The sequence below is a fragment of the Aphis gossypii genome, unplaced genomic scaffold (assembly GCF_020184175.1).
Source record: "Aphis gossypii isolate Hap1 unplaced genomic scaffold, ASM2018417v2 Contig00279_ERROPOS119640, whole genome shotgun sequence".
NCBI classification, from domain to species: Eukaryota; Metazoa; Arthropoda; class Insecta; order Hemiptera; family Aphididae; genus Aphis; species Aphis gossypii.
The window spans coordinates 72,051-96,512 of NW_026083052.1; the positions used below are offsets into that span (position 1 = coordinate 72,051).

General features: G+C 28.5%; 1 protein-coding gene across 1 annotated transcript; it reads right to left on the reverse strand.

The window, feature by feature from the left end:
• Positions 1-6,922: 6,922 nt before the first annotated feature.
• On the reverse strand, positions 6,923-13,766 carry LOC126553610 (uncharacterized). Its single transcript, XM_050208756.1, has 4 exons — positions 13,023-13,766; positions 12,627-12,939; positions 7,765-8,111; positions 6,923-6,946 (listed from the first exon to the last, which is right to left on the reverse strand). Exons 1-4 carry the CDS (start codon positions 13,095-13,097, stop codon positions 6,923-6,925), a joined length of 759 nt encoding a protein of 252 aa, XP_050064713.1. The 5' UTR covers positions 13,098-13,766.
• Between the last annotated feature and the right edge of the window lie 10,696 nt (positions 13,767-24,462).

The window sequence follows — 24,462 nt, forward strand, 5'->3', positions numbered from 1 at the left end:
TTTAATATAGTTACTTTCTCTTCTTCCGTATATTCTACGTTCGCACATACCATAATTTCGATCTTAGTATTACGAAATATGTATCTTAACATTGACCTTACTTTTTCCACTGTAGATCATCATTCATACCTAGTTTATTCATTGCTATTTTATCTAAATTATTTTCCTCACAAAACTGTTTCAAGTTCACTAACGCTATATACATATTATCGTACGTTGACCTCTGACGATCTTTATTTTTCGTTACTAGAAATATTATATACCGGTCATTCAGTACTACATACGGCGTATCGCCTATCACTTTACTAACTGGTAAAAATGAAGTAATTCCAAACTTACGTTTTATTTCGTAATTTATTCGTGTACCTATAGTTTCTTTTACATTACCCTCGAATAAAACCATAATTCCAAAATTTTTATTAACCAATTCATAATTATATTCTACTCTATTATTTATTATTTATATTTATTATTAACTTATCGTAAAGTCCTGTACTATTGTTTTCACTTTATTACAGGTGTTCTATATTTGATCAACCTCCTTGGTATATATTATCTGATTGAAAGTTACTGATATGATTATTCGTGTTATAATTTCTTGTATTATTTGTACGTTGAAAATTATTATTATTTAGTCGTGAAAAATTATAATTATCTCTATTATTAGAAAAATCGTTCCTGTACCTATAATTATGTCTTTCTGAATTATATTCTATTTCTTCTGCTTTTGCCAATTGCTAGCTACCTCTAATGTTCTTAGGATTTCGTGCTTTTACAATTGTTCTTATAGGACTTATTCCTTTTATAAAAATATTCAGTGTTTGTCTCTTAAAGTTTCGTGAATTACTTTTGCTTCTGATTCTTCTTTATTAAGTGTACACTCATTACTAATTTATAATACAATTTTTCTACTCTATGGCATATACATTGACGTCTTCACCATGACGCATCTTAATGGAATTTAATTGTATCTGCAAACTTGAAGCATTTGTCGTATCTTCAAAGCATCCGATAAATAACTCTTAATGTATACCCATTAAGCAACATTTTTATATTTTATCATTTCTAATGCTCTACCGGATAACCTAGTTGTTATATATTTAACTAAAGTCGGTGCGCATTTTTCTTCAACCAAATTTACTGCCCTATGCCATATCACATGTTTTTGAACGGATAGATATCGTCTTCTCCCGTACACATAGGTATAGCTTAAATGCTTCCTCTAATTTTATGGTAACCATTTTCTTTACACGCGGTTCTCTCCCGAACGTTAACTCAGTATGTTCAAAATCGTCCGTAACCTTGCTACGTGTAACCTTTTTATTGTCTAAACTTAAACTTCTCTCTAAGCTGTGTTTTATTTTCGCGCTCTGGCGTTCACTTGGGTTTCTAAATAAACTAGGGCGTTCTTTCGGGCTTTCAATAGGGCTAGGGCTTTTACTAGGGCTAGGGCTTCTACTAGGGCTTCCCAAATTAATCAACTGTTGGGTTTTATTTAATACTTCTAAACTCAAATCTGGAGTTTCTAAAGACGTCTTATTCGATGGATTAGCTACTTCCAAAGGAGATGTACTTGTGTTCTCCATAAATTGCTTTCACACTCATTTGATACGTTTTACAATCAACTATAATAATAAAGCCTTATAACATAGGAGAGGAGCTTATCATGCCTGCTTCAAAAAGTATGTGCAGCATAATGTTAGATGAAACTGCGGCCAAAGAAATAAGTTTGATTTCATTATCAAACGACGCAGTTAAGAGAAGGGTTGACGATATGTCTGAAAATGTGCACTCCCAATTAATTTCACGTTTGAAATCTACAGATGTTCGCATTACAACTAGACGAGAGTACAGATTTTACTGATAAATCTCACTTGCTAGCTTTTGTCCGTTACGAACACGAAACTATGTCATTGAAGATCTGTTATTTTGCAAAGAAGTAATACATAACAATGCAAATGATGTATTTGAAGCTCTTAATGGTTGTATTTTAAAAAATAAACTAAATTGGAATAAATGTGTAGGGTTAACTACTGATGGAGCTGGAGCGATGGCGGTTCATAAAACTGGATTGATGGCTCGGGTGTTGCAAGTTGCGCCATGGAGAGGCTTTGGCAGTGAAGAAAATGTCAACTGAGCTTAGAACTGTATTTGACGAACTCGTTAAAATTGTCAACTACATTAAGTCTCGACCCTTGAACTCTCGCAATTTTTACTAAGCTAAGTCAGGAAATAGGAAGTGAACACACGAACAGCTATTTTTACACACCGAGGTCGCTGGGTTTCTCGGAGGAAACGTTCTTACGCGTTTTTCGAACTAGTTGATGAAGTAAGAGTATTGCTTTGTGATGGTACACACAAAAAGTTCATCTTAAGAGAAAAACTTAATGACTTTTCGTGGCTCTGCAAAATGTGTACTTGGCAGATTTATTTACACATTTAAATGTTTTGAACTTGAAGCTGCAAGGACCTGATATTAACATATTCGTAGTAGAAGACAAAATCGAAGCAATGATTGAAAAACTAAAGCTGTGGGTAAATCGAGTTGAAAGAAAGTCTTACACATCATTTCCTGTGTTACAACAATTTCTAACCAAATCAGAAGACAATCTACCTGTTGAGGTTCAAGACATGATTGTCGAACATATGACAGACTTAGCGAGTGCTTTGAGGAAGTACTTTCCTGCTCCAGATAAAAACAGTGACTGGATGAGACACCCTTTCAAACAACAAGATGTTGCTAGCCTTACTAACCTCTCTGAAAATGAACAAGATCAACTAGTAGATTTATCTTGCAATAGAGCTTGGGAAATAATCTTCAAAGAAGAAAATGATTATATCATTTTTGGTTTCTTGTCCAGTCGGAATTCACAGATTTAGCAAACGAAGCCCTCAAACACCTTGTGCTTTTTTGTACGACTTATTTGTGTGAATAGACATTTTCTACACTTTGTAACGTAAAAAGTGTCAAGAGAAATCGACTTAAGAACGTTGAACCAGCATTGAGGTTGAAAATTTCAACAATTGTTCCCAAAAAGTCGGACATTATAAAGTTTAAGCAACAAATGCATTCTTCCCATTGATAGTGTTTATATGTTTATCAAGATGCTTTATGTTAATAAATAATAATAAAATAAATAATAAAATTGTTTGAGTACATAAACGATTTTTTTTAATTTCAAGTCCTGATACAAAAACAAATCAAAACAAATATTTTTTACCTCTGGTGTTTCATCAAATTCAAAATTAAATTAAAAATAAAAAATAGAAAATTATGTGTTTACACATAACAATACGAGCAAAACTAAAAATAATTAGCATTATGCGTTAGGATGAGTTCCATGCGTAAATTTTTTTTTGAAGACCTTTTTTTGCTTGTTTTCCGAAAAAAATAAGATAATGATGAGCAAAAAAAAAAAATGCACGCCTGGAACCCATCCCAACCTAACCGGGGGTCCTCGAAGACTGTAGGTCTTTAGGTAGGGTTCCGTGATTCAATTGACTTTGAGAACCTCTGTGTTAGATTACAATGGTCAAATATACTACAATCTTTTTCTAACGTATTTTTACGTCCTTTTTGCAATCCGACTATTATAAATCGCGGTTTTTTTAATTTCGATGCAGTTTTCAAATTCCATACAACATTTTTAGCGGTTCCTAGTTCAGGATATTCAAAAGTTTCAAACGATCTGAAAGGAATAAACAATAAACAAACTTTTTTCTTTTTCTACAAGTTTCAATAATTTCAACTTTTCTCCATCGTCAATAGTGATATCTGGAACCTTCCATACTATTTTGTTTAAAGTAACTTGGCTGTAATAGTATTTATACCACTTTTCAAGCTTAATGCATTTAAATCGCTATGACTTCGAGTTAATATTAATTCCAATCTAGAATTAACTAATATTTTTCTATAGTCTTTAAAACCTAGCCAATATTTCAATGGAATGCTAGCACTAAATTCACCTTTATCATTTGCTGATTGTGTTACGTTTTTAAAATTCCAGCCAGAATTTTCATAGCGATTATAGTTGTCTGGTGTACCGGATAAGTATCCCTTCAACGAGCTAGTGATTCCAAGAACACGCGTGTTATCAATTTCTATATCATTGATTTCCAGTCGTATTTGTTCGAAGAGATAAGAGTAACCTTTATTAGATAGTTTAACTTTATCAGGTTCCGAAAACATTCCTTCCAAAGAAATAAAGCTTTCGTGTAGATACGGATAAACATCTGTTTGCTGGATTGATATACGTACTTCGTCATTATTATTAAATGATGTAGTATACGGTGTGTATGAGTGATATTCAATTTTTAATATTTTAGAATCCGTTATATACCGTGAACTTATATCTATACACTATACAAACCAAAATTAAAAGTTAATGACAAATTAAGAATATATAAGTATAAACATATATTTAGTAAAGGATATACATCAAATTGGACAACGAAAATATTTACAGTTTCAAATGTTTTACAGACAAATCCAGTAACTTATCAACTAAAAGATGAATCAGACAATATAATCTTAGGTGGTTTTTACGAGCAGGAAATTAAATTAACTGATTTTCCAGACACTTTCCTCGTTGAACGTATTATAAAAAAGTTGGGAATAAAATGTTTGTTAAATGTCTAGGTTTTCATTCGAGTCAAAATTCGTGTATAACATCATCAGATATTTTAAAATAAAGATTTTTTTTAATGTATGATACATTTTATAATAAAAAAGTCGGCAAGTGGGTACCGCTCTGCTGTAGATTAGGGGGTGGGGTGGACCTCGGACTAGGGTAGGTTAAATTTGAATGCAATGATAGGTATCATTGTATAAGAAAAAAGATTCTGAACGGAGATGGTTTGTCAGTCTAGGATATATTCTATTTAAATATTGTAATATATTCTATTTTGAAACAAGTATTTCATTTTTCAATTAGGACGCATTTGCATACTGCATGGTTATTGGTTAATCAATTTTTCCAAAAACATTGTATGTAGTTGTCATAATACCATATATTACCATTTATTATAGATATACCTAGTATACCACAGCTTGATTGTAGATTTCTGATATATATTATGTACAATCGTGGTATACACAAAAAGAAATACCATATGTATCTAATCTAATTTGTATTTATATATAGATAATAAACTTTATCTATTTTATTATCTATATCTGTGTGATATTATATGTTTTGTTTACATTCTGTATGTTGACGTTGTTGGTTTATTGCGGCTTTTTAAATTTCTATTATGAATTAACCATGTGTTCGCGCCGAACAAATCGGACCGCTACTCTGGACAACGATAACCGTCTTTATCTCTCCCGTCTCCCCTGTACTCCACTCCGTCCTCTACGTGTTAATTGTCAATTATCTTAATATTATTATACTATCTATATATTTATTCTCTTTGTTTTCCTATTATATTATTTAAATTATTGGTCGGCCTTTTCCGCATATGTTTATTATCATATTTTCGTATTATTTTTTTTGTCTCTTGTTAATTATTATCATTATTGTTGTTACTCTGCGGCCAACGCCCTTTTTTTTGTATTACTATTATTGTTTTTTCTTACGTACCGTTTTTGTACGGTTTTCGTTTTTTTTTGATGTTTTTTAGTCGCATTGAGCGCAATCACGTATTTTTTCCATTTATTATTATTATTATTCGTCCGTGATCTTTCACTCACGGACTGTCTTCACTGTGAAGAATCAAAATAAACACCCTCATACCACGACCCACTTAGTAAATTTCTTCACCATATCACCACCTCATCCATTCATTCATCATAGCCAGCGTCCTCCGAGTACTGTGCGGCGCGACTTCACCACCACGGCAGTACCACCACCGAGAGCGTCACCGCGTAAGACCGCCAGCACCCACTGTGGGTTGTGTGAGAGGCCGCCCCGGTCGTCCAGTTGTACCCGTCACCAGCCAACCAGTCCCCAGCCTGCCAACACCTGCCTTAATTATAAGTAGTTTTTAAGTTGTCCCATTGATAGTTCCCCCCTGTGGTCATTGCACCAGACCGGATCGACCACAGGGCCCCTCGGCCCCATTAACTAAATTGTATCATCCTGCTTCCCTTGTGCTCTATTATATATATGTGTCTCGTCCCGTTCCTCCGTGTTGTCACCGAACGCAATATTGCCTACCTGTATTATATAAGGCGCGAACATATTTGGTTGCCTACCCGCCCCGTAGCCGGCGTTTAGCGTCAGACTTGGCCGGCCTTGGCTCCTCTCGTTCTCGAGCAGTCTCGAGTGGTCCTTCGAGAGCCCCAGTGTTGGGCGCATACACCATGTATTAACTGTAATTGTTTTAAATTAATATGATTCAACGTTGTATTGATTCCTTGTGTAACAATTACATATTAACATCAAGACGCGCCATTTCCTAAAGATTTCATTATGTAAGTTTTATAAGTACCTATCACATTAAATTACTTAATATTTACTTATAATTATGTATTTTGTTTATTGTTTAGATATTACTAATGGCTGAATTAAATCATCAAATGTGCATATTATAGTGTAACCAAGCTCAGCTGATGTTATACTCAGTGAATTGTAGTCCAAATTGTTATTTGCCTCTCAACTGGAAGACTAGTATAGAGGTATTCCAAATAAATTTGACCAGATTCCTATGGACTATTTACAATATTAATATCAAATTAAATCATTAAATATAAGACTTTTTTTTATATTTTATTAAATTTCATAAAATTAACAGTGGATTTATACATTTATATGAATAGATACAGAATTGTGTAAGACTTTTGTATCACAAAGTACATTGAGTAATGACAAATTGATTCATAGATTCATAGTTCATAATACATCAACGACATCAACTAATTGAAATTATTGCACTGTTAAACCGAATGAAGGTCATTGAAAGATTCATGTACTTTCAACCGTTAAATTGATTCAATATTTTGAATCTGTAAAAAATAACAAATTTAATGTAATAAATTAGTATAAACATATATAATAAGTGGCTTTTTAAGTATTTACTTTTTACCTTTAATGTATTATATGTATTATAATATATTCAATAAATTGTTAGTATTCGAGTTGTATCATAGTTAAATGTACAATGTAAAATATGAAGTATTATGAATAAATAAATTTAAATAAACTCTGATTATTTATTTTTAGTCACTGTATATTATAATTATATACTTGGCACAAAATTACAAAATAAAATGTCCTAAACAATTTAAATTATGTATGGAAAATAACATCTATTATACAGGCTAAAGTCATTTAAATACTTAACACTGGAAGATAGGCTTTGCTGTATAACTGATATTATATAAGTTATTAAATATGTTATGATCCTAGGCGAATACATAATGAATGTTGATAATCTTAAGACCGCACAATTAAAATTGTAGTTTGTATTTGAGGATTGAATACAAACATACATAGTATAAGGTATTAAGGTCAGAAGTGAGGATAATAATATATAGTTCAATATTATTTAAATAAAAATAAAATCTAGGTTTCTGCTTATATTAAAAAATAACAATTATTATAAGGATAGTGCCCTCACACTTTTTATCCAGGCTTGGGACTGGCAACTTATACATATTATTATGTACCTAAGTGAATAGTTGGCGGTTTACACGTTCCTTTTTTAATCCTATAACAGTCAGATTGTATACAGGTTAAGTTTATAATATATTTTTAGCTGTGTTATGTTTTATTTTTCCAATTGGAGAATATTTTACAATCTTTTTAGAATGATAACATATACATCCTTGCTGTTGTTTGGCCATCTTTTTTCTGCAACTGTTGTGTCATTAGCGCAAACCCAATTTGAAGTTCCTTGTCTCAGGTATGCTATGTAATGGCCAGAGCTCGTGTTTTCTCCCATATGTAATATTGCAGATTGAGTTTTGTATTGTGCTCCAGCAATTTCCAAAATAGAGGTGGGTACGCCACTAAGTTGTAGATCTGTTATCTTTTTGGGAACAAATTGACCATTTACAAATGTTGGAATAAATAGTTTTAGTTGAATTACTATATACTCATTTGCCACTATTATCTGATGTTTATTTTCAGAATCTCCGATGTTATTACAATTATTGCATTTGTAGTCATCTAATGTATAACTAGTATCATACTTTAGTATTATGAGTAATTGTTATAAATTCACTTAATTAATATAAGTTCATTACTCTCAAATATATTTTATCACTTCATTAAACGGTATAAAAATATTTTTAATTTAATTATTTTTATAGAAAACACATGGATATAAATACATATTATGATATAATATAAGTTTTTAGACAACTATCAATCCATCTATTTCAGATTTGTGACTTAACCAAGTTTACACTAACCTATTGATACACAAATTTAAACCACATTCATATGACAATAATATTATCCATTCAATAACCCAACAAAATTGACTGATTTAAATGTTTAATATAAATAATTATTACAGTATTATTCAATAACCAAATGCTAAATATTTTATGGAAACAAAAAAAAACGTTCAGAATCTAAAATTAAAGAGCTTTATTTATATTAAACTATTATAGGTATTTATTATTGTTTAACATGAAAATCATAATATACGAGTACTTTTTAATTGGTAATCGGTCAAAAAGTCTATGAAAAAAAAGTCCAAACACATTTTTAATGTCGGACAAACAAAAAGTCCGAAAATACAAATAATTCTATTAAATTTTCATTTATAATTATATAATTTATTATTCATTTTAATCAATTTTAATAGGTAACTAGATACATGTATTTAATATCTAGAATCTAGATCTATATAATGTTTGTTCTTTTTTTATAATAATCGTGGTAATATTGATATTGATTATTGCTTGTAGGTGCAACGTGCTCTGATGTCTCATATATTAAATATAATATACATAGGCATCGAAACGTAGATAATAAATGACTAATTCCAAAATGGGGAATATTTCTTACAACTCACGGACGAGTTCGTTAAAACAAATATGATCAGTAATTTAGGCGTAGAAGTGAAAGGCGAAAACTAATCAAAAAACTTAAAAACAGCGGAGTAACTTTTCTTAGAAACGCTGGCCGCATCGATAATATTATACAGCGGTATCGTTCATGGTCAAAAACGGATAATCGCACGTATGCTTGTCACCCGGTATAAAATATTATAGGCACACAATTACCATCCGATAGAATGATAGGAATATTGTTTGACGAACGACGTTGCGCGGATAACGCAATGCGTGGGTAGAAGCGAATGCAGGTGCAGATGACCAACAGGGACCTGAAGGTACCGCGGGAGTCCCTGGACGATATATAAGGGGGCCCAGATTAGGCACATTTCAGACGTGATCCACCGGAGTTAGAGCAAGCACCTCACGTCACTCAGATTAATAGTTTTGTCATTTGGACTTAGAATATTTTTCACAAGTTTAATTAATTAATTAATTGGACTTAGAATATTTTTCACAAGTTTAATTAATTAATTGGACTTAGAATAATTTTTAATAAAAAACACTTAGAATAATTTCAAGAGTCTTCATTTATTTTACAACAACCTTTCCGATACGACATCATTCAACTGATTGTAAGTGGCACGTTACAAATTTGCCGCAGTCGGTAGGATTCTTTCAAATAAGAATTCTTTAGTCGAACAATTTTATTTTTTATAATAATACATCGACTTCAAAGAATTCACGGAGGCAAATTCAGCACGAATCACTGTTGGAGGGAACACTTAATCACTGTCAACTTCAGCGACTCCAAAAGAAAAGAATCAACTCGTAACACCACGGCACAGCAAGTAGAAAGAATGAACGCATCAACTCAAACCATCTTTGTGTAAGCAAATTTTTTTTATAATGTAGAATAATTTTAAGCGTCTAACTTTGGTCGCGTCTCCTTTGGAATTAAAAGTCCATCGTATTAGTTATTTTAATTGTGAGGTGTATATATATATTCCCGTAAAACATTAAATAAAATTAAATAAATAATAAAAAAAATAAATACATAATTTAAAAGAATTAAATATAATTTAAGTAAAAATTAAATAAGCAAAAATTAAAAAAAAAAAAAACGCAACAACGATTAAATTATTTTAATATTACACTTAGAATATTTTTACGCATAAAAAAATTTTTTATTAATAATAATATAATACAACTTTTATTTTAGTTATAAAATATATAAATATTTTAAATATAATAATTTTTCAGAAAAAATTAATAAATTAAAAATCTTAAGAAATAAAAAATATTTTATTCTTTAAAAAAAAAATAAAACAAAGTAACATAAGAATTTTTCAGAAAAAATATAAGTTAAAAAAAATCTAAAAAAATAATAATAAAAATATTTATTTTTTTAAAATAAATAAAATATTTTGACATAGATAATTTTTCAGAAAAAAAATAATAATTTAGAAGTCTTAAAATAAAATTTAATTTAATTTTATTATTTTATTTTACAAAATATAATAGCAGAAAAATAATTTTTTTTTCAAAAAAAAAAAAAATAATAAGTTATATTTTTAATATAAAAGAGAAGAAAATTATTTTAATTACTTTAATTTTTTTTTTAATACAGAAATTAAATTATTTTATTAAAATTAAATATTTTTACAAGAAAATTGTTTTTTTTTTATGCGGAAAAAAATTATTTAATATAAATATCGTAAGAATAGTATAAAATAAATTATTTTAAAAATAATAAAAAAAAAAGAGAATATATTATTAAATAATAAAAAAAAAGAATTATAATTAAGGGGAAATATTTTATTTAGAGAAAATTATACGTGAGGAATACGGAAATAAATATTTATTAAAAAAAAAATTATTAGACTCACTTTTCTCACTTTTAGTCACTTTTTTTTTTATTAATCACTAATATTACTCTTTCGTAATTATGGTATCTTTTCTCACTTTTTTGATATTTCTTAATACGATCATAATATTATTATATTTTATATTATATATATATATTTCTTAATCAGCTATTGAATTGGCTTATCAGTTGATTGAACCTAATCATCAGTGGCATTCGTGTTGGTACTACTGCTGTAGCCTGTAATGTTCTTAGGGCCAGTTGTACCGTCTATGATTAAACCATGCCTATGCAACTCAAGAGATATCTATACAAAAAACTGTTGTCGATATCGCACTAAAAATCCAGATCTAGCGTTCTGCTGCGCTCTAGTAGCTTAATATTAAAACCAACACTAGTTTATATATTTATTGTATAAAGCTAGATGGTACACTAAGCACATAAATTATTTAATTATTATAATAATATATAAATAGTAATAAATAATAACATATTATAATATATAAGTACATATTATAATAAATAAAAAAAAAAAAATTAAATAATAAACAATTTGTTAATAGCTTGTAGGTACTTAAATTCTTTTTAAGTTAAATACTTTAGTTGTCGGACTGTATATAATATAGTGCAAATTAAAAATAATTATTATAGAGCCAGATATAGTTATAAAATACAATTTGGTTAATCAAAATTTATGAGGTACAAAATTTAGACAGTTTTTTCTTTTTAGCATTTGTTTTGATAGTTTCTCGGTTTTCATTCCTTGACCACTGCTTCATTCGCATATTCAAATAGTATTTTATTGAAAATGCAAGAATGTTACATTTATGATCTGGACAAGGAAACTGAAATCTTTGATAATGGTCGATTAAGTCATCTACTGTTTTTTCATATACATCTGGACTGTTAATGTTTTTCATGAAACAATCTTCTACTTCACTTATCAATTTATAAAATACCATGTTTGGATATGTTAGTTTTCCTTTTGTTTTAATATTAATTAGATCAGCTTCAGAATAATATTTTGCAGATGTCGTACTTATAAATGCATTTTTACATATTTGGCAATTTGTTTTTTTGCTTAATTGATGACAAAGATATCCTGTTATATAATATTTAAGACAGTCAATTACAGGCGTGTACGCATAATCGGGCGCATGTAAACTCCACCGATTGCGACCTTTTTAGACCTTTTTTCATGTAAACTCCACCGGTATGTTTTTTTTACCTGAAAAAAAAATGTAAACTCCACATTTATTATTTATTATAATAGAAATAATAGAAAAATGAAAAATATATAATTATTAATAATAATGTTAAAAAAAAATCATATATAATCAAATAGAAATAATAGAAAAATGAAAAATATATAATTATTAATAATAATTAATAATAATGTTAAAAAAAAATCATATATAATCAAATAGAAATAATAAAAATAGAAAAATATATAACTATTAATAATAATTAACAATAATTTAAAAAAAAATCATATAAAAATCAATATAAATAATAGAAATAATAGAAAAATGAAAAATATATTATTATTAATAATAATTAATAATAATGTTAAAAAAAATCATATAAAAATCAAATAGAAATAATAGAAATAATATAACACGTAGCTATAGCTATACTAAAATAGTTTTAATCTGTGGATTTTACCATCGGTGGAGTTTACGTGTTTTCAGATCAAAAATACGTATCGGTGGAATTTACATTTTTTTTTCAGGTAAAAAAAATGTATCGGTGGAATTTACATGCTATAAATCCAACCCTAAAATCGACTACCTGTAAAGCGGTGGAGTTTACAATCGCCCGCATAATCATGTTCTTCTATGTCAACAAATTCCCATCTTCCATCATCAATCAAATTATCTAATTTATTTTTTAAATTTTGTAGTGCAGTTGGAATTTTTGATTCTGTAGTATTTGTATATATTTGTTTAATATCTGATAATTTTATTAAATGAGCTGATGGATCAGCTGAATCAACTGTGCAGTTACCGTATTTGGGTGGTTTTATAACTGCATATATAGAAAGTAGTTTGTAAACTTGTAGAAAAGTTGGTGTTGCTGGATGGTCATTTGCACCAGAAGCCATCCGAACTGTTCCAAAAAATCTCTATAGTTCAATAAAAAGTAAGTAATATGCATATGATTTTTATAAAGTAGGTTAAAATTATTATTATTGAAACTGATAATTACCTCAAGTGAATCTTGATTTATTTTTCCAGTTAAGATATATTTAAATTCAAACTTTTCAACTAAATAGTTTGTCATAGCTATAGTGGAATTAAGAGTAACTCGCAAACCTTCTGCAGTACTTCTGGTCAAGAATAATTTGTCTGTAACTTCTCCTGTTAAAATTTTACTTTCCCAGCTATCAAGCCATTTCAATGAATTAATTAAAACCTAGATATTTATAAATTATAATATTAGGTTTGTTCCAACACACAGTCAAACTATCGCACAGTAGAATTTTTTAGTGAGAGGATGCTCACGTTCTATGATAGTTTGACCGCGTGTTGGAACAAACTTATTATTATTATTATACTATAAAAATGTATTTTATTTTGTGTTGTTAATAATTAATAGGTACACATTTATAAGCAATATACATTTTAGGTTACTATTTAGTTATTTAAAGTTCAAACAACCCAAAGTAGTAAAGAATACAGTTATATAGTCATTATAGTTTTACAAGAGATTATACATTATGGATCTAAATACTGAATATTTAATCACAGAAGAAAGGGAAAAAAATTATACTTACATCGTTTTCTAATCAAGCCACACTTATGTTAGGTATATGTTACTTATGTTATGGTAGGTATTATTGTTTTATTTTTTGACTTGGTCAATTTTTACATGAATACATCACAACATAGTTGCAAATGTGCAAAAAGTGACTAAGTGAAAAAATCAATGATGTTGGAAGTATACCTAAGGTTAAAATACAAATTATAATTTAATACAACAAGACACAAAATCCAAAAAGACAAGCATGAGTTATGCACATCCACACATGTACACATTTCTAACTTGAAAATGTTTTGATCCTGGTCGTACTCCTTCAAATGGGCATTTTGCATTTAAAGCATCAAACATATCGTTCATAATCTTAGTGAACTTTATTGTAGCATCACAATGTTCTAGTCCAGGAATATTATGCTTCTGGTAGAATTTTAGACCATCAGACATGGATTTACTTAGTACCTTGACATACAACAGTATGCTTATAATAATTAATTGAATGTGCCTATTTTATGTTCTTTTACAATTAATACCTCTTCAATAGTTTAATAACTTACTTGAATTGCAAGACGAACACGCATTTTCAAACATGTGTTTAACAGTTTTAAATGGTTATCCGTAATTTTAGGACACACTCTCAATTGACTGTCGCAAATTGTTTTGTCTTGCTCGTGAAGAAGTTCAAAATGTTCCCATTTTATAAGGCCGTCATTTGGATCGACCTATAAAAAAATTTAAATAAATATTTATTATATAACTACCTAATGCATACATAATTATTTTAAACGCAAAATACTAATTTTCTCTTTTAATTTTTGTTATTTTGAATTACTAATACTTTTTATACTTGTCATTATAATTAATTTAAGTTTAATTTTTACATAACTAGGTAGATACTTCAAATTATTAACAACAAAGTACCTACTATAGAAAATTGAGTATTTTACATTTTTAAACACTGTACCTATTGCAAAATAATGTAAACATTTAATTGAATACTTACCATTAATTCTCTATTATTATGCAAGCGATTCCTCACGTTCTTAAACAAATGTGGTGTATCGGCAAATATAAAAAATTTTCTATTTTCATCTACAAAGTGCTCTATGTGACTTCTGCAATTATTCAATTTTCCACTTATACCTAGTTCCACCCATACTTTTCTGTTTGTTTGTGCACCGTCTGAAACCAGTCCATGAACTTTGGCACCAGCATTTTCCAGCAAGATTAATGCTTTTATTACTAATTGTGCCAATGTTAAACCACTAACTGGACCCTTAGAGGCAAATACAGCAATCGGCTGTGTATAAGAATCTGCTAAAGGTTGAAATAAAAATACTAAACCGTGAGTAGCTTTATCTTTTAAACATTTTGCTTTTGGTAAATCATCTAAGCCTTCTTCATCACCAAAATCTATTAGACCACTATATTTAAGTGTTGTAGTATTTACTGAAATACTTTCGCGTAATGAAATTTCATCGAAAATCAATAAACCATGTTTTTGGAAATCTTTTTTTAATTCTAAATGTTTTGCAAAAAGTTCAAAAAAATTTTTGTCAAACCCACATGATGATTTTATAATTGATAAATAATTTCTCATGGTCCTTGTACATGGAAATGGCAGTAATTTATTATCGCGCATAAAAGAATAACTAGAAGGTGATCTAATGTGGAGTAACATGCAAAGTACTATCCATTCTTCCGTGTATCTGTTTCCTTTTGGATTTTTTTTCTTTGCTGCTGACACTATTTCTTTGATTAATAATTGTTGATTAGATGGAATATTATATTGCATTAATTGTTGAGAAATTGAATCTTCTTGTAGATTTTTGAATTTATTTTGTAACACTTGAAAGTGAGTTCTGAACTCTGACAATCTAGTTTTGAATTTTTTTTTTAACTGAATATTTATTTGACTTTTATTCCGTAGTTGTTTTAATTTGTCTAGTTTACTTGGTGTTACTTGTATGTGAATTCTATGTAATTTTTGTTGAGTATGTTTATACTTTTTATTTTGGATAATATAACCTACTTTTGTGCAGTATTTACAACAACTTTTAATTTTCGAATTTTTTTTTAGAGTCTTTTCATAATTGTAAACTAATGAACAGTTTATATGCCGGAAACGACCATCTACATCAAAGCAAGTAGTTTTAGTTTTGTATTTCTTGTGCTCCTCTGGTATACTTATTCCTTTATACATATCAATTGAATCAAACTTCTTAATAAGATTTTGAATTCCATCTAAACTTTTTGTAAAATTTGACTTCTCCAATAAAATGTTATTTTTAAATACCTTATTAAGATACCTACATTCTATCACTATATCTTCATCCACACTAATTGACTTTTCAAAGTAGGGAGACATTGATTCTTCATGTATTACTATTTGGCTAAAAATAACAATTTTCTTGTTGGTGGGCAGTATTTTTGACCAATTTGGTGGTATAGCTACACTGTTTGCGTTATAATAAACTTTATCAAACACATTTGCTATTGGAGTTGGTATATCATTCTTATGTACAGATAAAATATAGTCTGAGGAGGAATTAGCTAGCCTTTTATTTGTGTATTGTTTCTAAAAAAAAATGTGGAGTTATATGTTTTGTATTTCAATTTTTCAAATAGGTAAGTACTACAGTCTACAAATTATATATTGGCAAAAATAGAGTCCATAATAGAGTTAAAAAACAAAGCCTTTCAGATTAAGAATTTTTTCAAATAAATAAATAACTTTAAATTTTAAGCTCAAATAATTATTTATGTACCTACATTAGCTAGGTAACTAAGTATTAAACTTGAAATTCTGAAATCTATTCAAAATTTACTGAAGGAATTTACTTAGATAATCTTAATCAATAACTTATTTAAATCAATACATTTAAATTACCATTCCAGCTGTAACAATTGGAGTAGCCAATATATCATCATCTGTATCTTGATGTAATTCGTTGATAGAAGAAAATAGATTATTCGTACAGGGAACAGATCCTTGCTTGATAATAGGATGTTTATAATTCTCCTAATATTTAAAAAACAAATAAATACATTTTGACTTATAATATTATAATATAACTTATTACCTTAATCAAAATATTGCCTGTAGAATCTTTCACAATTTTTTCTCTAACGATATCTGTCGAAGAAAAATGTTTTTCACAGATTCTTTGTCCGACTCTTAACCCTTGAAAAACATTTCCCCAAGTCTCTAGTCTTTTACTAGTCACTACAAAACTAGTAATACCTTCAGTATTTATTTTACATATGCAACATAATTGGGGCATTTTAAATGAATGAAGTAACAAAAATGTAGTAGGTAACTAAGAAAATGTTTAAAATAATTGTATTATAATTATTAAGATGAATACATTTTGTTTAGTATTAACGGTTAAAACTTAAATTGCTTAGTTTTGTATATTGAATTATATTCGTATATAGTATTTGTTGTATTCTAAAACCGTTGTATAATCTATAATACAGAACATAGAATATATTTACTTAAATTATACCTATCTATTTAGTGCACCATCTACTATATAGATCTATACAATCAATATATTAGCGTTCGTACAACAAACTACTAGAGCGCAGCATTGCGCTAGATCCGGATTTTTACTGTAATAAAAACACTATTCAAGATGTCGACTTGCCAGACCTATTATTCTAAGACCGTGGATTAAACTATGATTAAGCTTCATCAGCTGATAACAGATATTTAAACGGGCAAATTCGGCCGATTAATCTCTGATTAACTTCAATCATAGACGGTACAACTGGCAATACATCTATTTTTTCGTTATAATATTCAAATATCAAATATTATTTATTTGGTTATTTGTTATTAATGTCTATTGTTTAAGTAGGAATTTATTTTATAGTTCTAAGTTTTTTACTAGTGATATTTACTATATATTTTACGATGAGCAAATTTTCTGTGCGCGATGATTGGTTTTTGAAAAGTGACGGGCATAACAATTGTAATACAATTTCCGAGTGGGCAAGAAAACATTCAGATGATCAGGTTTTTTGTATTGTTTGCCAAACATCAATCAGTATTTCTAATAAAGGTTTCCAGGTTTTAACACAACATGCAGGTTCTGTTAAGCATAGTAATGCTGTTAAAATTAAATTGAATACTAAACAGTTACGACTAGCAGCAACTTCTACAACTGTACAATCCAGTGAGTTAAAAGAAAAAGAACTCGGGTAAACATTTGTATAGTGTTTGTGACAAAAGTGTTATTTCTGAAGTTATGTGGGCATTTAAATGTATTATTAGTAATTTTTCATTTTCTGCAAGTGATGGTATCACTGACTTATTCCAATGTATGTTTTCTAATGCTTTGTCTAAAGGATTTTCCCTGAGTCGTTCCAAAATGAAGTACTTAATAACTGATGCCATTGGGCCTTACTTTCAGCAACAATTATATAAATATGTAACAAATGAATATTATAGTATCATATATGATGAAACCACTAACTCAAGTGGAAACAAAGAGCTACAGATTTTAATTCGGTACTATTCTAGTTCAAAAAATATGGTTTTATCTCAACATTTAGTCACCTATTTTATTGGTAAAGCAACTGCTGAGATATTATTTGAAAAAATAATTCAAGCTTTAGATCAAGCTAATTTACCATTGAGTAAAATGTTGATGTTAGGATCCGACGGCCGAATGTTAATAAAAAAGTGGCACGCTTAATGAATGAAGAAGTAGTGACCTGTAGAAATATTAAATTAATTGATATAGGCACTTGCAATATACATATAATTCATAATGGATTTCTTAAAGGTGTAGGTAAATTTGGTGAAGATGCATCTCAGTTAATTGTTGCTGTTTACTATTATTTTAATGGATGGCCAACCAGATGGGAGGAGTTTACACATATTTTAGAAGAATTAGATCTACCAATACTTCATTTCATAAAGCATGTACCCTCAAGATGGTTAACTCATGCATAATATTATGTAAGTGAATAGTTGGCGGTTTACACGTTCCTTTTTTAATCCTATAACAGTCAGATTGTATACAGGTTAAGTTTATAATATATTTTTAGCTGTGTTATGTTTTATTTTTCCAATTGGAGAATATTTTACAATCTTTTTAGAATGATAACATATACATCCTTGCTGTTGTTTGGCCATCTTTTTTCTGCAACTGTTGTGTGTCATTAGCGCAAACCCAATTTGAAGTTCCTTGTCTCAGGTATGCTATGTAATGGCCAGAGCTCGTGTTTTCTCCCATATGTAATATTGCAGATTGAGTTTTGTATTGTGCTCCAGCAATTTCCAAAATAGAGGTGGGTACGCCACTAAGTTGTAGATCTGTTATCTTTTTGGGAACAAATTGACCATTTACAAATGTTGGAATAAATAGTTTTAGTTGAATTACTATATACTCATTTGCCACTATTATCTGATGTTTATTTTCAGAATCTCCGATGTTATTACAATTATTGCATTTGTAGTCATCTAACGTATTCCAAACATTTTGTTTTGTTGAAAATAATGTTTGCAAAGTTTGTGATCTGTTCTGTGAAATCTGCAAATGTAGAATCAAACTTGTAGCCTGTAGGTGCATTGTTGGCCGTTGTATGATTACAAGTATTGCAACGAATGGTATACAATTCTTGAAATCCAAATAAAGATTCAAATGTAGATCTACTACAGTCCATAAGTGCTTCTAAAAATTTTATACAATCTTGTTGCTGTTGAAATATATTGTCTATAAAATATATTGTTTATATACAGGGTGTAACAGCACTATTTAACAAATGTAATAACTTTTTTTCTATTGAATATTTTTAAGTTTTTTTTTTTTATATTATTTCTAAATCTCTGCTCTTTAATTTTTATATTTTGAATTTTGTTTTATTTTTTTAGGACTAAAAAAAGAAAATTTTTATTTTTAATTTCATATTTTTCTTTTAGTCCAAGATAGCTATTTTATAAATACGTTTTTAAAAATAACTTAGGTGTTTAAAAATTGCAATTAGATTAAATAAATTATTTTTTAACATTTTTTAAAGTTTGTGAAATATGAAATTTTTTGTGTGCTACATTTTCAAACAATCAATTTGATTCTTCCATGAAGTATAAATTGTAGAATGTGATATTATTCTTATCATATTAATTTAAGCAACGAATTTGATAAATTGATAAACAATCAATACAATTCAAATTTCAAACGCTTATCATTAATTGTTGTTACTACTTAGTCGTGAAAATTAATACAATAGTAAGTTATACTACAATTAAATTGTTCTAGTTTTATTTTTTAACATTAAATTAAATATTTTACAACAGAATAATTAAGAATATTGTTCGAAGTGTCCACCATGGTTCGTTGAACATTTCTCATACCGTTCCAGAATTCCAGTTGTCACGGATTCCAACATTTCAAATGTAAGAGAGTTACATGCTTCAGTTATGCGTTGTTTTAAATGCTCTAAGGACGTTGATTGTTGGAAGTATACTTTGTCCTTCAAATAACCCCACAAAAAGAAATCTAAAGGTGTTAGATCTGGAGATCGTGGTGGCCAATTTAGTGGACCTTTAGTTCCCATCCATCTCAACTGAAAATGTCTATTTAAATAATCTCGAACTATATTTGCGTTATGTGGTGGAGCACCGTCTTGTTGAAGCCATATATTTTCTCGGACATTCAAAGGAATATTTTCTAATAATATTGGTAGTGTATTTGTCAAAAAATCCAAATAACGTTCACCACCCTAATAGCACAGACCTTCCCGGGTAGCGCCTATGTAGTACCCAATTGATACCTAGCTGAAACTGCCTGATGGGATACATTTAAACCTGCCCAAGAACCGTTTGGTTAATACCCAAATGATACCCAACCGGAACTTCCTGATAGGGAACATATTAATCGTCCCATCACCTACTTAGTTTAGTCTATTAATGCCTATTGCCTAATGGGCTGTATTTAAATATTTTATACAATTTGTATATGATTATAAATATTATTTAAATAGGTATAGCCGGTATTACCTATTATATGTTGTTATTTGGTAATAGGAACGATCATATTATTATAATTTTTGTAAATATTTTATGTTATTCGTAATATTGATATTTATTTATTAGTATAAAATTACATTTTACTTCAAACTCAATCAGAATTGTATGTTATTTGTATATGTTTAGAGTATATACGTAATAAGTTTATAATTTTATTACAAAATATTACAAAACTTTTATCAAAATAATACAAGTACGCATATTATACAGCATACATTTATAAATAATAAAATTGTACTCTATGGTATACCAAAACTACGTTATTATATTATAATCATTGTTGTCATTTATCAGTGGCTGTGAGCCCGTGGAAGAACACTGTAGGCGAGACTGGCCATAAGCCCATAAACTAAATATAATTCTAAAAGGATTTCCCGTTAGTGTCTAGTCGTCTAGTGAACAGCGATAGCCGATTACGTTGTTGTTGTGTGAACTAAAATATCATTGACGTAACATTATATGCATTATGTCTATGCTTCTATGGCCTATGCGTAATATAATATTATCTTGTAATTTGTATTATGTATACCGTTTTTAATGTTGGTGTTTTTTTGTATTTGTAACTGTGAGTTGTGACAACTGTGTCAGTGATCTGTATTCGCTAATCGCCATTGAACATATTAATTGTGTGTGTGCAGTACTACAGTGTGCTATTAAAAAAGTATTAAGTAAGTAATAACTTTATTAAATATTATTTAAATGTCGACACCTATATATTTATTTATGTAGTGCTCGATTTGATAAAACTAAAGTAGGATTCTCTGTTTTCTATTATAAAATAAAACAGTGATTAGTAATATTAACAGTTTATTTATAATGCTGCAAGTATACATATCACGCATACTTGGTCCAGTTCTATAATAATGATAGTTTGTTTTTATAGAATATAATATAATGTGGTTGTATTTGTATTACTTGCATAATATAATGTAACTTGAAAAGTAATTTAGCATATTATTTAAATAAATATTTTAATGATTTCATTTTTTTAAATCCCAGTCCATATTTTTGAGCACATAATAAGCAGTTATATACTTAGGTATATGGTATATAATATACTACATGTAGGTACCTACTACCTATTCATGTATACTATTTATTAGAAACAAAATTATAAATATTTTTTACAGTATTGTTTTACTATCTCAAAATATTAGATTATTATGATAAGTATTCATTTTTTTTTTTCAAAATAATATGTAATTTTATATTACCAAAGAATAATATTAAATTTATATAAAAATAAAATAGTATAATCAAAGATGTCTTGTTATTGAAATGTATTCTGGCATATAAATCAACACAAGTACTATTCTTACTTTGGTTAAAATAGGTAGGTATTCTGAAATCATGAATTACTACAGTGAGTAGTTCAATAGTTTAATAATTTATTTAAATATATTTAACTATATTTATTAAAATACTTCAATAGTTACCTGGTGAGAATATTTTGGTTATAAACAATAACCATTTAAATAATGTATCAAGTTAGGTTAGGCTTGGCTTGGTATGCAGTATAGTTTGGCTAGGATTTAGGTACCTACATGACAGACCAAGTATGCTAGATATGATTTCAGCAAGTTTTATTGTTACATATTATGTATGCACGCTCTTACAGTATTTGTATTGTTATGACTATAATACATTTATTATTGTTTTACTTTTCAGGATCATTATATATTAATATAAATATTTTGAAAAATAAGTATGTTAGACTCTGAAGATGTTGTTGGAGTTGTAGAATTGAGGTTGGTATTATGAGATTTATTATTTGTGTATACCTAGTATCTACCTATTATTTACCTACAATTAAATTAAGTTAATTTACTTATTGCATAATATATATTGGCTATATATTAGCTACTAGTTAGTACTAGTTACTAGTACCTACTGTCCTTAAATTATATTACCCCCCCCCCCCCCAATCAGTACACATAAAATAATATAGTGATTTAAGTTAGACTAACTATAATATATGTTTTGTATATGACTTTTAAATCCTAGACTTTAGTAAATTGTTTCATCTTCATAATATTTTCTATTTATAATGTTAGGCAAACTGTTAATTTTTTTCAGAATTTACTTTTTTTCTCTTGGTTTTTTTTCTATAGAACATTACATCCTCATAACCAAATATCTTCTCGACAGTTACGACGAAGAATGCAAAGTCAAGTAAAAGTTGTAAATAGTGTGTTGTTTCCTCATAAAAATCTATCCATAACCCAAAACCAAACTAAACATAATAGTTATGAAACACCAATAGAGTTTAATACTAAAACATTAAATATTGACAACTCATCAAATTCTATACATGCAGTTGGTTCACCATGAATCAATATTCATCTATTAAACAGCCTTGTCATGGTATTAATTTTCTAAATTCAATTAATGTGTCACAATTTCAAGAAGTTCAACCTATAAGTAATTTTGAATTTGACCAAGTATCATTTAAAAAAAAACTAGCAGAATGGGCAGTTAATAATGGGATAAGCCATACTTCATTACGTAATCTTCTATCCATATTAAAGACTCATAGTTGTTTCCATGATTTACCCATAAATTCTAGGACCTTATTAAATACTCCTAGAAGTGTTAATATAAAAGAAATTAATCATGGCCTTTATTGGCATTATGGTCCTAAAAGAGGAATTTTATCATTAATTAACATAAATAAAATATTTTATAATGCAACCACAATTGAACTTATGATTGGCATTGATGGTTTACCTATAAGTAAGTCTTCGGGCAGTCAGTTGTGGCCTGTTCTTGGTTCAATAATAGGATACAATGAAGTTTTTGTAATTGGTATTTATCACAGTTATTCAAAAAAACCAGAAAGTTGTGAACAATTTTTAAACGATTTCATTGAAGAAGCAATAGACATTGTAAACAATGGTTTACTATATAATAATAAAAAACACCCATGTCAAATTAAAATACTATGTGCAGACGCACCTGCAAAATCCTTTATATTGGGTGTTAAAGGTCATACTGGGTATTCAAGCTGTACAAAATGTTGGGACGAAGGAAAAACATAGAAAGAAGAATCTGCTTTTCTCATGTCTCTGGTCGAAAACGTACTGATGAAGAATTTGTTCTTAAATCAGATAATGATTATCATAATCATGCATGTCCATTAGAACGTATTCCAAAGATTGGACTTGTTACCAATGTACCTTTGGACTATTTACATTTAGTATGCTTAGGTGTTATGAAAAAACTTTTAAATTTATGGTGTTGTGATAAATTAAGTGTACGTTTACAATTTCGAAAAGTAAGATTAATTTCTGACAAACTTGAAAAATTGATTAAACCTTACACACCATTTGAGTTTCAAAGAAAACCAAGGGGATTGATGTTTTTTCGGCAATGGAAAGCAACAGAACTTATACAACTGTTATTGTATAGTGGCCCTGTAATATTCAAATTTATTCTTTCCCCAGAAATATATAACAACTTTCTTGTTCTACACTTTGCCATAACATTATTAATTTCCAAAAAATTTTGCTTTCAAGAAAACTATTTAGAATATGCAGAAAATTTGCTTAAACATTTTGTTGCTACATTTAGATTAATTTATGGCAAACATCACATTTCTCATAATGTTCATGGTCTCTTACATTTAGTAGATGATGTAAGAAATTTTGGTCCTTTGGATACATTTAGTTCTTTTCGGTATGAAAATTTTATGCAAAAACTTAAGGTTCTGATTAAAAAAGATGATAAACCTTTACAGCAAATTGCCAAAATATTACAAGAAATTGATAATTATGGAATCAAGTCTCAGAATAGTAAAAACATTGAAGTTAAAATAAGTTTGAAAAATAAACATGCAAATGGTCCAATAATAAA